This window comes from Portunus trituberculatus, chromosome 37 (genome assembly GCF_017591435.1).
Source record: "Portunus trituberculatus isolate SZX2019 chromosome 37, ASM1759143v1, whole genome shotgun sequence".
Lineage (NCBI taxonomy): Eukaryota > Metazoa > Arthropoda > Malacostraca > Decapoda > Portunidae > Portunus > Portunus trituberculatus.
In genome coordinates, this window is record NC_059291.1 from 23,412,810 (window position 1) to 23,426,451 (window position 13,642).

Genomic DNA, 13,642 nt, shown 5'->3' on the forward strand with positions numbered 1-13,642 from the left:
GTCTTTTATTCTTTCACTCGCTTCTGCCTAACTCTCTCTCTCTCTCTCTCTCTCTCTCTCTCTCTCTCTCTCTCTCTCTCTCTCTGCAACCTTCAACCTGCTGCGTCTCCTTGTCTTGCCGCCTTCCCAACAACCTCTCTTAACCTCTCGTTTCACCCCAAAAGCAAGCAGTCCTCCTCCCCAGACCCCGTTACTCTCTCTCTCTCTCTCTCTCTCTCTCTCTCTCTCTCTCACACACACACACACACACCGCCTGTGCCTGATCTCCTCCTGCTTCTGTTCCCGTCTTGTCTCGTCTCGTCTTGTCTTGTCTGCCTCCGGTCTAAATGAACTGGTCTTTATCTACCTGGCTCTTGTGTGCGGGAGGTGGCGCCAGGAGGAGGAAGAGGAGAAACAAGGGATAGAGGAGGAGGAGGAGGAAGAGGGTAACAGAGCATTGTGGTGTCTGAATTAACGTCATATATAAACTGGCGTCCTCTCATTCATCCCGACACTGATTCCGCCCTATCTCTGACTCCCCCACACCTAGTAACATCAGACTACCTTGCAGGGCATCTGTCCAGGCAACCGGCTTCGCATCCTGCCCGGGGTTTACGATACAGGCTCGGGGGTCACCAGTCTGTCCGGCCTCGTGCCCCGCCCCGGCGCCACCAGCCCCGGGCCCCGCACCCAGAGGCCAACGTCCAATAAGGTAAGACCGCGTTACTTCTACTACTACTACTGTTACTACTACTACTACTACTACTACTACTACTACTACTACTACTACTACTACTACTACTACTACTACTACTACTACTACTACTACTACTACTACTACTACTACTACTACTACTACTACTACTACTACTACTACTACTACTACTACTACTACTACTACTACTACTACTACTACTACTACTACTACTACTACTACTACTACTACTACTACTACTGCTGCTGCTGCTGCTACTGCTACTACTTTGATCACTGTTACCACCTAGCATTATGAACATCACATGTAGTTACATCGGTCATCACCCCCACCACTCGCCATCACAACCACGACAGTCACCACCACTGTTCACCACCACCACCACTACTCCCCACAAGCTACACTATCGCCACTAATCTTGCCTCTAATCTCGTAAAATACAAATGTTTGGAGTTGTGTTGAGTGGCGGCCTCGGGAGAAGGAGGAGAGGAAAGCAGAAGGACAAGTGGACTCCGTCACCTCGCCAGCTTAAAGGAAGCACCACAGGCAGATGAGCGATCAAGAGGCATTGCCTCGCCAAACCATTCACTTCACGAGGGAGACAGACGCCCAAGGATGGCGCCATCTTGTTATTCAAAAGTGTAAAAAGCAAGTGGAAACAGTAAATCTTTGAGAATCTATGCAAATAAAGTGATAGTTGGCCTTCGTGTGGGATAAAAGTGGCGACAGGGTTCAGAGGTTACATACATAACACGAACTATATACGTAGATAATGCTTCCACATATACATGTTGAGGTGATGAGAAGGATATAAGAAAGGAAATATATTAAAATGTTCCTCGCATTCAAGTGATTCATGTATCGGTCAGAAGGCACTGAAGTGTGTTACGTCACAGCCAAACTCCGCAATGTGCCTCACAGGAATGACTCAGGATTATTAAGAAAAGCCACTGGCAGGAGTAGACCGCCCTCATACACACAGGTGGTGAGTCACGAGGCCCTGAGCTCCTCACCTGTTCAGGATAGAGTCAAGCCTGCGCAAAAAAAAAAAAAAAAAAAAAAAGCCGGCGTGTGGGTGGTGGAGGTTTGTGGGGGATGAGATGAGGCGTCGCTCTTCTTGGAAACTGATTGAACTTTTAGCTTGAATTAAAAGTGAATAATGCTAATAAAATTCTGAAGCACGAACACATCACCATAAGTGTGTACAATTCTGAAGAACAATAGGTGGGAGTTCATTAACAGCTTGAGTCAAAAGGTCACAGCCAGACTGGACGGAGAGAATACCTTTACAAGACATGTCAATGCCACTCCTGCAGGCAGGGGCGATGGTGTAGAACGCTGCATTTCCATTTACTGAGTCTGGGACATTGGCTTTAGTGAAGGGCTTAAATTTTCAAGATACAACTTAAGCATGAGTTGAATCGAAGAAAAAGATTGATGTGTCTAGATACTGGTCGGAGGAGCAACATTACAAATACGCCGTGTACTGTACTGTCTGTGAATTAATGCATTTCATGACAGGAGAAATGAAGTTTTTGGAATTCTAAACAGTATAGAAAGGTTTTCAAAAGATGCATTATTTACAGCACTATAGGCTATCTGTGAGGCACGGCACGTTACAATAATGCAAGGGAAAGAATTACATCATGCTTTCTTTCTATTCTTGAGCAGCATGATGGGAAAACGTGCGAAACAGCTGCACTGCCCTGCCTGAGACAGTCATCTTACTAATGCGTTTGTGTGGCGCGTTCAAGCGTAACTGCCACGCCCTCCACTTGTGAGGCAACGCCACTTCTCCAATCGGCACGTAACTGGGATCAGGGAACACTGCGTTTGTTCAGTCCTTCAGTTTATGGATTTTTTTTTTTTTCTTTATTCGAAAGTCGCTGCTAAGCACTGTACCGCAACGCCCCTGGCATGGTTGTTGCGTTGCTACTTCATACACACACACACACACACACACACACACACACACACACACACACACACACACACACACACACACAGAAGGTTTATGATGGAACAACAAATACACTCCCTGGAGAGTCTGTAATGGACTGGCTGGCTTGCCGTGAACAGCTGTCACAACACAGAGTAAGAGTAGACAGGCCTTTCTGGGTGAGACTCGACACCAATTGCAGAGGGGTTTTTCTCTTTCGTTTATATAATTCATAATTGAGGGAGGAGAGAGCAGAGGTCGTGAAGGAAAGGCTACACAGCAGGAACCACTGGCACTGACCATATGGCTGAGAGACTGTGGGACTCTGGGTCGATATCAATGCGGGGCCCGAGTGAAATCTAATTCTTTCATATTAATCTGATTAGTACGTTTTCTACATTATTTTACATTAGACTGGTTTCAATTTTTGGACTGAAAAAGAAATGTTACACTGACGAACACTCCTGATAACTATTAATAGATTTTAACCCCAGAAATCATCCTTCTCCACACCATACACTCTTCCATAGCCACAAATACATAAAATTAGATAAATAGTGAATCCTGATGGCATAGTATTGGGTGAGTGGCGCCACAGAATGACCATCTCGCCTGTTCCTAAAACATATGGTAAGGACGTAAATCAGCCACGCTTTGCCGCCACTACAAAACATTTTCAAGACGAAATGATAAAAGAAATGTAAAGTTACGTTTGATTAATGTAGATGCTATTGAGTCTAAATATCATCATCATCATCATCATCATCACCATCACCACCACCACCACCACCACCATTAAAATTTTCTTCCATAATCAGTGTAACTAGTAGTAGTAGTAGTAGTAGTAGTAGTAGTAGTAGTAGTAGTAGTAGTAGTAGTAGTAGTAGTAGTAAAAGCAGCAGCAGCAGCAGCAAGTTTCCCTCCTGTATTCTTCCGTTGCAGTCACTAATATGATTTTTCTCTATATATAGGGAACGATAAAACACATTCACCAATAAGCATATAGCCACTAGTCATTTATCATCACATTATTATTACCGAGTTCAGGTCTTCATATCATCCAAATAATACATATGGATCAAAATGACAATAAACCTTTTTAACTGAAGGAAAAAAGTCCAGCAGAAGATGAACACAAACAAGACATGGTGTGAATTAGTGAAGACTCGACTATTGAGCTGATTCATAAAAAGATACATACAATATATAATCTCATATCACCTCATTTTTACGCTACATCTTTTGCATCACTAAGAAATGCAAGTTAACCATCAACACAAATTTTCACTTAAGATATAAGCAAACCACATATACTACTACACCTTTCCAAAATTCTCGCTGTACTAGACTAAATCCTTCCGCAGGTGGTGACCCCGCGGCGTGTGGGGGACGTTTACACCTACGATACACCCCGGGCCCTAACACAAGCTTCCCACCTTGACTACGATGTGCCGCCCTCCAAGCACTCCACCATAGACACAAGTAAGTGCTGTGTGGAGAGTGGTGAGGATGGAGCAGGGTGTGGAACAGATGAACTGCACTATGGAAGGCATGGGAGGTGGAAATGGTATATTGGAAGAGACAAAGTATGGTGAGGCAAAGAATGTGATGCTGTAAAGGTAAAGAGCAGTGGTGTGTATTAAGGAAGGATGGAAAGACAGGTGTGTGTGATGGTGTATTAGTGAGGGTATAGGAAGATAAGGAACAAAAAGTGGGTCTATTAATACTGGAAGAAAGGTGGGAAGATAAGGAGGCAAAAAGTGGGTCCATTAATACAGGCAGAAATAGTTGTGTGGGTGGTATGACTGCTGTTCTTTTAAACCTTCACTTCATTCCCCTAAAAGGAAATCTCAACACCCTGACAGCCAACCCTCAGGCCAGTCACAAACCCCAACCAGCCAGACTAAATGTTTTGTTACATTCCCTCTAGTTTGCAAATGAGAGAGAGAGAGAGAGAGAGAGAGAGAGAGAGAGAGAGAGAGAGAGAGAGAGAGAGAGAGAGAGCGCGCGCGCGTGTGCGTGTGTAATTCACCTCGGTTTCCGCTGCTCACCCAGCCAGTCTTCCCCATTACGGAGCGAGCTCAGAGCTCATAGACCGATCTTCGGATAGGACTGAGACCACATCACACACAACACACACTGGGAAAGCGAGGCCACAACCCCTCGAGTTACATCCCGTACTTATTTACTGCTAGGTGAACAGGGGCCACACATTAAGAGGCTTGCCCATTTGCCTCGCCGCTTCCCGGGAAGTGTGTGTGTGTGTGTGTGTGTGTGTGTGTGTGTGTGTGTGTGTGTGTGTGTGTGTGTGTGTGTGTGTGTGTGTGTGTGTGTTTGATTCACCTGTCATCCTCTCACCTCTTAAAGTCTATTAACTGTAATGATTCACAGATATTATTGTTGGAAATTGATTTATAGATGTCATTAGTATATAGGCAGTATTCCCTCAAGAAGCTGCTGCTGCTGCTGCTGCTGCTGCTGCTGCTCCTCCTCCTCCTCCTCCTCCTCCTCCTCCTCCTCCTCCTCCTCCTCCTCCTCCTCCTCCTCCTCCTCCTCCTCCTCCTCCTCCTCCTCCTCCTCCTCCTCAATATTCATACTCAGTGGTTGCATAGTTTACCACCTTTAGGAGTTAATGGGTGGCCTGGCAATGCAAGGGTATGTTATAATTAACTCTTACAATTAGTACTGTACTGTATAGCTATTGTTTTCTTGTTAAAGTAATTGTTGTTTTGCAGGTGGTTCTCGCCTGTCACGCAGCAGCAGCCTTCGCTATGATGCTCCACGGTCTCACGTGCGCTCCTCTCTTGACCAGTATGACATCCCACGCTCCCAGTATGACTCACCCAAGAATCGGCCTCTGTACGACTCACCCAAGGCTCAGCAGCATTATGACTCCCCAAGACCCCATCCTGAAGGCCAGCGTATGGGTGGCGGAGTGGTGCGCAGCATGATCAAGGGTATACGAGGGGGAATGCCTGCCACAGTCACACCAGGAGACAACTTGCAGGAGTATGATGTGCCAAGGCCCACCAATACCAACCAGGAGGTTCAGCACGACATGCCACCCAGTGACAGATCGAGTGGAGTGTCAGTCATGTCCTGTGAGTCATCCCAGCTGTCAACCTCTTCTTCAGCTTCCTCTTTGGCACCCTCAGAATCCCTGTCTCTTTCCTCCTATGGTGGATCCTCTAACCGCTCCAGCTTGGAGTCCCATGATGTGTATGACATTCCCCCAGAACCAAGAAAAGTGGGCTCACAGCGCCCAAAGCTACCCCCACGAGAAGGAAAAGACTTAAAGGATGCTTATGACGTTCCTCGAAACGTGCTGGCAGCAGGAAGTGAAATGTATGACACGCCTCCCTCCAGGATGCCACGTTCACTGGTGATTAGAGGCACTGGTGGTGAGGGAGTGTATGATGTGCCACCACAGGTCAGTCGAGACGTCCGCCAGCAGGATTGTGTGGACTCGGCACCAAACAGACTCTCCTCAGGTTCAGACTCATCAGGAGGAGAAATAGACTTAAGTTACGGGAAGGACCTTCCTTTAGAGTATGACTCTGCTCTAGAAACTTTAGTCAAGTTGCAGCAGGAGGTTTACAGCGCCATAGAAAAACTTTCCTTAGTGCACAAAAATGCATCATGGCGAGCCAAAGACACCATGGAGGAGCGTGAGGAGGAACTCAAGAACTTAGTGTCCAGACTTCTGCAGTCTGTCACTGCAATCAGTGAATTTGGACAAGGTTCAGTCATCAATGCTTCCCAGAATGGCGAAAGAGGGATTGCCAGACGGCTGCAGCGCCTCATAGAGCCTGTGAATAAGATTGCATCCATCATAGAGGAGTCACTCACAAGAATACGCAAGGGTGCATGGAGGGCAGCTCTCACCTGTGGGACCAATCCAGAGAACTTCAATCAGCTGGCCACCATTGCTCACTCCCTTGTGGATGATGTACACCTCCTGGCCAATACCATTCAGAACAAGGGTATGTTCATCTTCAAGAAGTCCCCAGCTCTAGACACTTCTGGTTACACACGGCAGCAGGGGATTGATGACGAGGAAAAGACTCCAGTCCAGGAGAGACCTCTACCTGATCTACCTAATAAGAAGCCCTTTGAAAACTTGTACGAGAATGATACCAAAAATTGGCTCGAGGACTATGACTACGTCAACCTTGAGACTCGAGCGACTGTTGAACGAGAGCACGAGGACATCAAGAAGGAACTGCCAGCTGATCTGCGAAAGTCTTTTGATAACTTAGTGAAACAGTCACAACTGATTGTTGACAGTGATCATGAAAAGGTCATCCAGAAAAGTGACCAGACTCAGATCAGTGTCCAGAAGCGAGGTGGCAACAACACTCTTGATCCCAATGATAAACAGGTCATCAATTTCTATGGAAGCCAGAGTGAGGTGCACCTCAAGCATCTCAATACAGCCATTGATGCCTTCCTCCTCACCATTGAGAATAACCAGCCACCCAAAGTCTTCATTGCACATTCCAAATTTGTCATCCTTAATGCACACAAGCTGGTCTACATTGGTGACACTGTCCACAGAACTGTTGTCAACCCTGAAGTGAGGACACGAGTTCTTAACTGCTCCAATGCACTCTCTGACCAAATGAAGCACACAGTGACAGCAGCCAAGACTGCAGCACTCCAGTTTCCTTCTGTAACGGCCGTTCAAGCAATGGTGGATTCCTTTGTGGCTGTCTCCCACCTAGCCAACAACCTCAAGCAAGCAATCTCAGTGACTCCTATCTGAAGACAAATTAGAGCCACTCTAGCTCAGTCTCTTGACACGGACACGCTTCACACCCACAGTGCCACAGGCCATGGATGTCCTAGGCCCTCTCCTAGGTGCTACATTGGAGGCAAGGGTTGTGCCAGTGCAGAGGAGAGGCAGCAAGGCCAACGTGCGGGTAACGTAGGCCAATCTAAGGCATTGAGGAACTATCAAACCTACCTTAGAGAGTTATCAGGGAAGTGTATTTTGAGTTCAGTCAAATGTTTCTATTTTTTTCTAAGTTTGCATAAAAAAGCTGAAACAAATATTTTTGCCAAGTTACTTTGGGACTATATCTGTACATTGTTTTTAATGAATAATTTATGTGTTTCTCTCAGAAGGCCAATAGTTAGAAATTGCTTTTGTTATATTTGTCTGAATTGTTACTTTTCCTCACAAAGTGTTTGTATATATTGTGCTACAATTGAGGTATTTATTTATAAAACATAGTATTCTGATTCCTAGAGTTAGTCTGTCTCTGCTGAGTTTCATGACCAACACCTACAATTGGGTTACTGCTATTGGTTGATGACTGCACTTGGAAGTCATTTTAAGATTAGATTTTTCTCACAAGCAAGCACTTTTGGAGCAAGGCCTTGTTGTCCAATACCCAAGCTATCCTCCCTTAGCCTTCCCTGTTATACCTCGGAAGCATCCACAGAAATAAAGTGTGATATATATATATATATATATATATATATATATATATATATATATATATATATATATATATATATATATATATATATACTATATACATAAGTACAGCATAGCTGCTTTTCTGTCTAGCGAGTTTGCTCAGTCTGTCTTTTTGAGTATCTTATAAAGCTAAGTGTTCCCTCTGTGTCTAGGACAACAAAACATGCCCACTGCTGCCTACACTGTGTGGAAAATATAATCCTAAATGTTATATCTTGGTTTTGTCCTGATGTAGGCCACTGTCAGGTGGGTGGATGGCCAACTCTCACCAGTATCTTCCAGTTTCTGTTAAGGTGAACCAAGTTGACTTCCACTTGTTACAGTCAATATGGTGGAATTCTAAATTCCCAGGCTGTGATTTTAGTGTTTAAGTAAAAGAATAATTTTTAATTTCTTATTATTTGTAAATAGAATTTAAAATAAATCAATACGCCACTGTACATAGCATAAGAGGGTCGACCTGTTGCTGTGACACTGCTGAACGTGCTGCTGAGCACCAGGCAGCATCAAAGAAACCAGTCAGGTGCCCCAGCAGCCTAAGCCTTCAACCACACACCAATCAAAAAGGAAGTGCTATGGCGAGTGCTATGCTTGACCGGTCCTATTGCTTCTTAGCCAGAGCTTAGTCAGTGTCCTGCCAGAGTGTAGGTGTATCCAAGCCATACTTCGCTCTCTCAACATTGATGACCCCAACCCCTACCCAGCAATTAGTGTGCACAAGGACCTGCCAGACCCAGACGTGCCCATGACCCAAGTGTTAATTACCACCACCTGTCCACTGCCGCTTCATACTGCCAGCAGCCACCACTCACATGCGCCATTGAGTGAGTGAGTACGAATAAGAATATGAATCACGTAGGTATTTCCTATGCAGACAACACCCTTAAGAATGGTAGTGTCCCTGTGTACCCTTTCTACCCCTTGTGGCGCTTACAGGCACTCCCCCTACTGGAGTCACTGCAGGGGTAGCACTGTGCCTCCTGCTGACACCTCGCTATGCAAAGACTGCCTACTGCCCCAAGCAGGCAATGAAACCCAGCGAGGAGCCATGCAGGGCTTGGAGAAAGACATTTTGAGACGAGTTGGCCAATAGAGGCCTTTTTACGGCTCCCTGTATCCTGTCCTTCATAAGATGCTTGAATGGTGCACGCGTGCGTTCACACACACACACACACACACACACACACACACACACACACACACACACACACACACACACACACACACACACACTACATAGTGTAGTGGTAAGGGTAAGCACACTCAGCTCACAACCGAGAAGGCCTGGGTTCGAATCCTGGGTGTGGCAAGGCAAATGGGTGAGCCTCTTAATGTGTAGCCCCTATTCACCTAGCAGCAAATGGGTATGGGATGTAATTCAAAGGGTTGCGGCCTCACTTTTCCGGTGTGTGGAGTGTGGTGTGGTCTCAGTTCTACCCAAAAATTGGTCTATGAGCTCTGAGCTCGAAGACTGGCTGGGTGGCCAGCAGGCAAATGTGACACACACACACACACTCAAACACACTTCTCCATATATGTTAATCTTTGTGCACAGTGTTTTTTTAACATAATGGTGTGTGTGTGTGTGTGTGTGTGTGTGTGTGTGTGTGTGTGTGTGTGTGTGTGTGTGTGTGTGTGTGTGTGTTTTGACCTCTTGTGTTTTTGTACCTAAATTTGATATGTAATGTACTTTAACATGCCAACACCATAACCAGGTTAATAAAACTGTATGTCTAAACACTGACCTCTACCTTTACCCTGCCCTTTGTATGGACTTTCACTACATTTGAGGCAAAGTAAATGAGAAACTTTTTTGTTTATGTAGGAGATGCACAAACGAAGAACAACAAAAATAGCAATAAAAAATTATCTACTGAAGTGCCGCTCTCTGTACAGTCAACAAAGTAAATCATTAATCAAAAACAGAAGATAAAATGTCTTCAAACCTCTCTTTTCAATAAGATTAAATCTAATTATAGAAAGGTAGAAATACAGCAGCAGGCAGAGTTCCAAAGTTTACCAGAGAAAGGAATCTAAGATTGAGTACTGGTTAACTCATGAATCAGAGAGGTGGACAGAATAAAGGTGAAAGAATGAAGAAAATCTTGTACAGCGAGGCAACAGGAGGAAGAGAGACATGCAGTTATATATGTAAAAAGGGCAGTTGGCATAAAAATCTCCAAAATAATCCTAACCTAACCTAGCCTAGCCCTACCTAACCTAATGTAACCCAATTGAAAATTGAAGATATTTTAATATCATACTCATCTATCATTATTATTATTATTTTTTTTTCCATTAAAGGGATGCAGTTCTTATGAGCTATGGAGCAGACCTGTGACTCTTTCACAAGTATGGTAGGTGCCCAATAATCCTGAGGAAAGGGCTGTGTGTCAGGCATACTTGGTGACAGAGTGGATGGCCACTCAAACCCAAATATTACCTAAGTTTCCCGTCAGTCTCACTGACACACTGACACACACACACACACAAAAAAAAAAAAATCATAATAATAAACAAATAAATAAATAAAATAAAGGTGCACCACTGGGAAGTAGACATTTTTCTGATACACTTTTCTTCTGTACACTTTTCTTCGCATATTACTCATTTATTAGTAATGCTACTTAGTTATTCGTAGAATACAAAAATCCCTACATTTAAGTTAAGTTAGATGGTGTTGGACCACGAATATTTCTGCACTTGAAAACCTTTAAAGCTAGAGGTTTTTCGAAATCTAGGGTTTTTCCGATGGTCAGGAGTGTACTAAGCGTCGAAATACAACCATTGATTAATTCTTGACCGTCGGAAAAAAAAAATAAATAAATAAATAAATAAAAAAAATGCATTCTAATTCAACCTAATGTACTATACAAAAGCCGTCCCCAAAATAAAACCACAATAAACATATTGTCCATAAAGTACTTCATCATTAAATGTGAGTATTTTACTGCTTCGTTAGAAGGTGCTATTAGTAATAATATCCAACTTATATATTACCATCACTATTAAATGAATTATTTACGAGAGAAAGTGTAGAGAAGAAAAGTGTCTTAGAAAATGTCTACTCTCCACTGGTGCACTCGATCATTTTAGTTAAGTGAGACTGACGGTTCTCCAGCAACACCACTTATTAATGTCAGACTGATGCCTTTCTTAATATTTACCTGAACCTATGCGCTCAGAACTCACATTCTCCACTCCAAACCCACAGTGCATCTCAATGTATAACAGATCGTACCTACTTGTGATTCACATAATAAAATACCAGTCGGCAGTCACGATGCACATTAGGACACTACGTTGCTTGTACTACTAGTTAGTTAGTTAATTTATTGACAAAACAAAATTACATTACATGAACAAAGAACAAAGAACCAATATTTAAACTTACATTTTGTCCAAATAAAAAAAAAAATATTTTCAATAATCTTGTTAATCTATTTGAAATTTTATTTACGTCGTGACATCATCGAGTACTTTGAAAATGTGGTCTCCAGATATAGAGAAGATGATAAGAGTTGGTAAGGGAAAAAGAACACATCTGGGACCCCAGAAATTAATTATACAGTAAAAAGAAGGAAAAAAAAAAAAAGCCTGCGCAAATCATCGTTCGACGAAATAACTGCCACTTTACAAGAACTGTTTCCCTCAATGTAGGGTGTTGTTGAAGGTGAGGATTGAAGATCTGTGAGGATTTAGTTTAATGGCAATTGTGCATAGTCTTCTTAAGATTAACAATTTCCTTGTGAGAAATGTTGAGTAATTTAAAATGGTAGATAGGGGAAGGTGGGATAAGACGAACCAATGGGGTAAGACGGAACCCCCCTTCTAAATCCAAGCATAAAGGGGGAGTTTCAAAATTTTACTCTTAGATGTCCTTCACGTCGCCCAACAATGACATCATCACTACCAGTAGGTACTCCAAGTTTCCCTTGCGCTTCAGAGGGAAATATTTGTCATTTTATGCAGTGCTGATGTTATATGCACAAGGTAAGACACTGCTTGTTTTATACTGAAATAATTATTATAATGATTTAGTACTTATGTTATACATGCCCATGAGTATATTATTGCATATCTGTTTATTTTCTTTACTAGTGGAACCAGTGTTGCATATTTGTTTATTTTTGTGTATGTGGATTTTGGGGTGTTGAGGGGGGCAGACTGAAGGACGCTGTGTTTTACCCGCGCTGGATCAGCTGATTTGGCGGGAAGTCTCCGGCCTGCCTCCCTACCCTACGGTAGCGTGCTCACGTTCACTTGTGCCTGTTCCCTGCCCCGCTGTTACCCTGGACTGTGTTACTGTGTTTGCAACTGTGGCATCTGTGTAGTAGCAGAACTGTGCTGGTGAGACGGTAGTGTTACCCTGTGTGATAAGCTGTGAGGAAATAAAGGACACGGCCAGTACCGAGACCGAGAGGACGTACCCGCGTAGATGGCTCCCAGTTTTCTGCTCTAAACTACCTTCCAGATCAATGTAGGCTCAACACATCTATCGCTTGCCTAGTATGAGATAGTGGGGAACCAGGTAAGGCCTGTCAGCCAACCCCAAAGTGCCTTCAGAGCGTAATAATATGGTGAGAGATACCAAGGGAGGTCTGGCGCCATGGCGGCCGCGAACGTAAACAAAAGAAAGAAAAAGACTGATATATGCGGTCACTGCGGTGCTAAGGTGAATGAAGGAATATGCTGTGACTTGTGGGTTTTGGGTCCACTACAAGTGTGAGGGACTCGGATGAAGAGGCACGTGTGTGGAGGAAGATGGGAAAACGTGCTAAATTCTACTGCTCTGTGCGAAATTGTGAGGAAATAGCCGAGCATTTTATCAACACTGTAGGCCCTTTGAAGGACCAAGTGGACAGCAACACAAGGAGGATTGAAGACTTGGAAAAGAGGATGTTTACACAGGAGAAAAAGGATCGTACGAAACAGAGAAAGAAATAACAAAAGCGGTGAATGAGGTAAAAAGGGCATGGGAGAGTAAAAAGGAGGAAGTGAAAGAGAAACTTAAGGATAAAATGAAGGAGGAACTTCAGACCGTGCTGAAAGGGGGCAGTGAGGCTCAACAGCAGGGTAGTACCCAAACTGAGGAACTGGAGGCAAAGGTGAAAGTTGCACTGGAAGAGGAGAAAGATAAAGAGTTCAGGTCAAGGAACCTCATGCTGTTAGGGGTCCCTGAACCAGACACAGATGAAATGGAAGTGGGGAAAGCCGCTGACCTCGACAATGTGACAAATCTCTTCTCCAGGCACAGTATCACTGATACAACAAGGCTCCACGGTGGTAAGAAGGATCGTAACTATGCCACAGACCCAAGACCACTCTGAGTGAGATTTGACTCAGCAGGCATGGTTGTTAAAGTTGCAAGGGAAGCAAAACATTTGGACACATGCGACGACGAAAATGCAAAAAGATCACTATCTCCAGAGACAGAACCAAGAAAGAGAGGGATGAGAGAAAGAAACTGATTGCAGAAGCAGCCAAGAAGAACAGGGGTGAGAGTGATCAAGCATTCAAGTGG

General features: G+C 44.0%; 1 protein-coding gene across 3 annotated transcripts in view; it reads left to right on the top strand.

Annotated features, from left to right (window-relative positions):
* Positions 1–9,856, top strand: part of LOC123513872 (breast cancer anti-estrogen resistance protein 1-like) — a 97,520-nt gene extending 87,664 nt beyond the window's left edge. For all 3 annotated transcript variants that reach the window (XM_045271304.1, XM_045271303.1, XM_045271302.1), the window contains exons 3-5: positions 551–691; positions 3,998–4,115; positions 5,369–9,856. In XM_045271304.1, the coding sequence (XP_045127239.1) occupies positions 551–691; positions 3,998–4,115; positions 5,369–7,398 (2,289 nt within the window). In that variant the 3' untranslated portion in view covers positions 7,399–9,856. The remainder of the gene's footprint in view (positions 1–550; positions 692–3,997; positions 4,116–5,368) is intronic.
* The last annotated feature ends 3,786 nt before the right edge of the window (positions 9,857–13,642 follow it).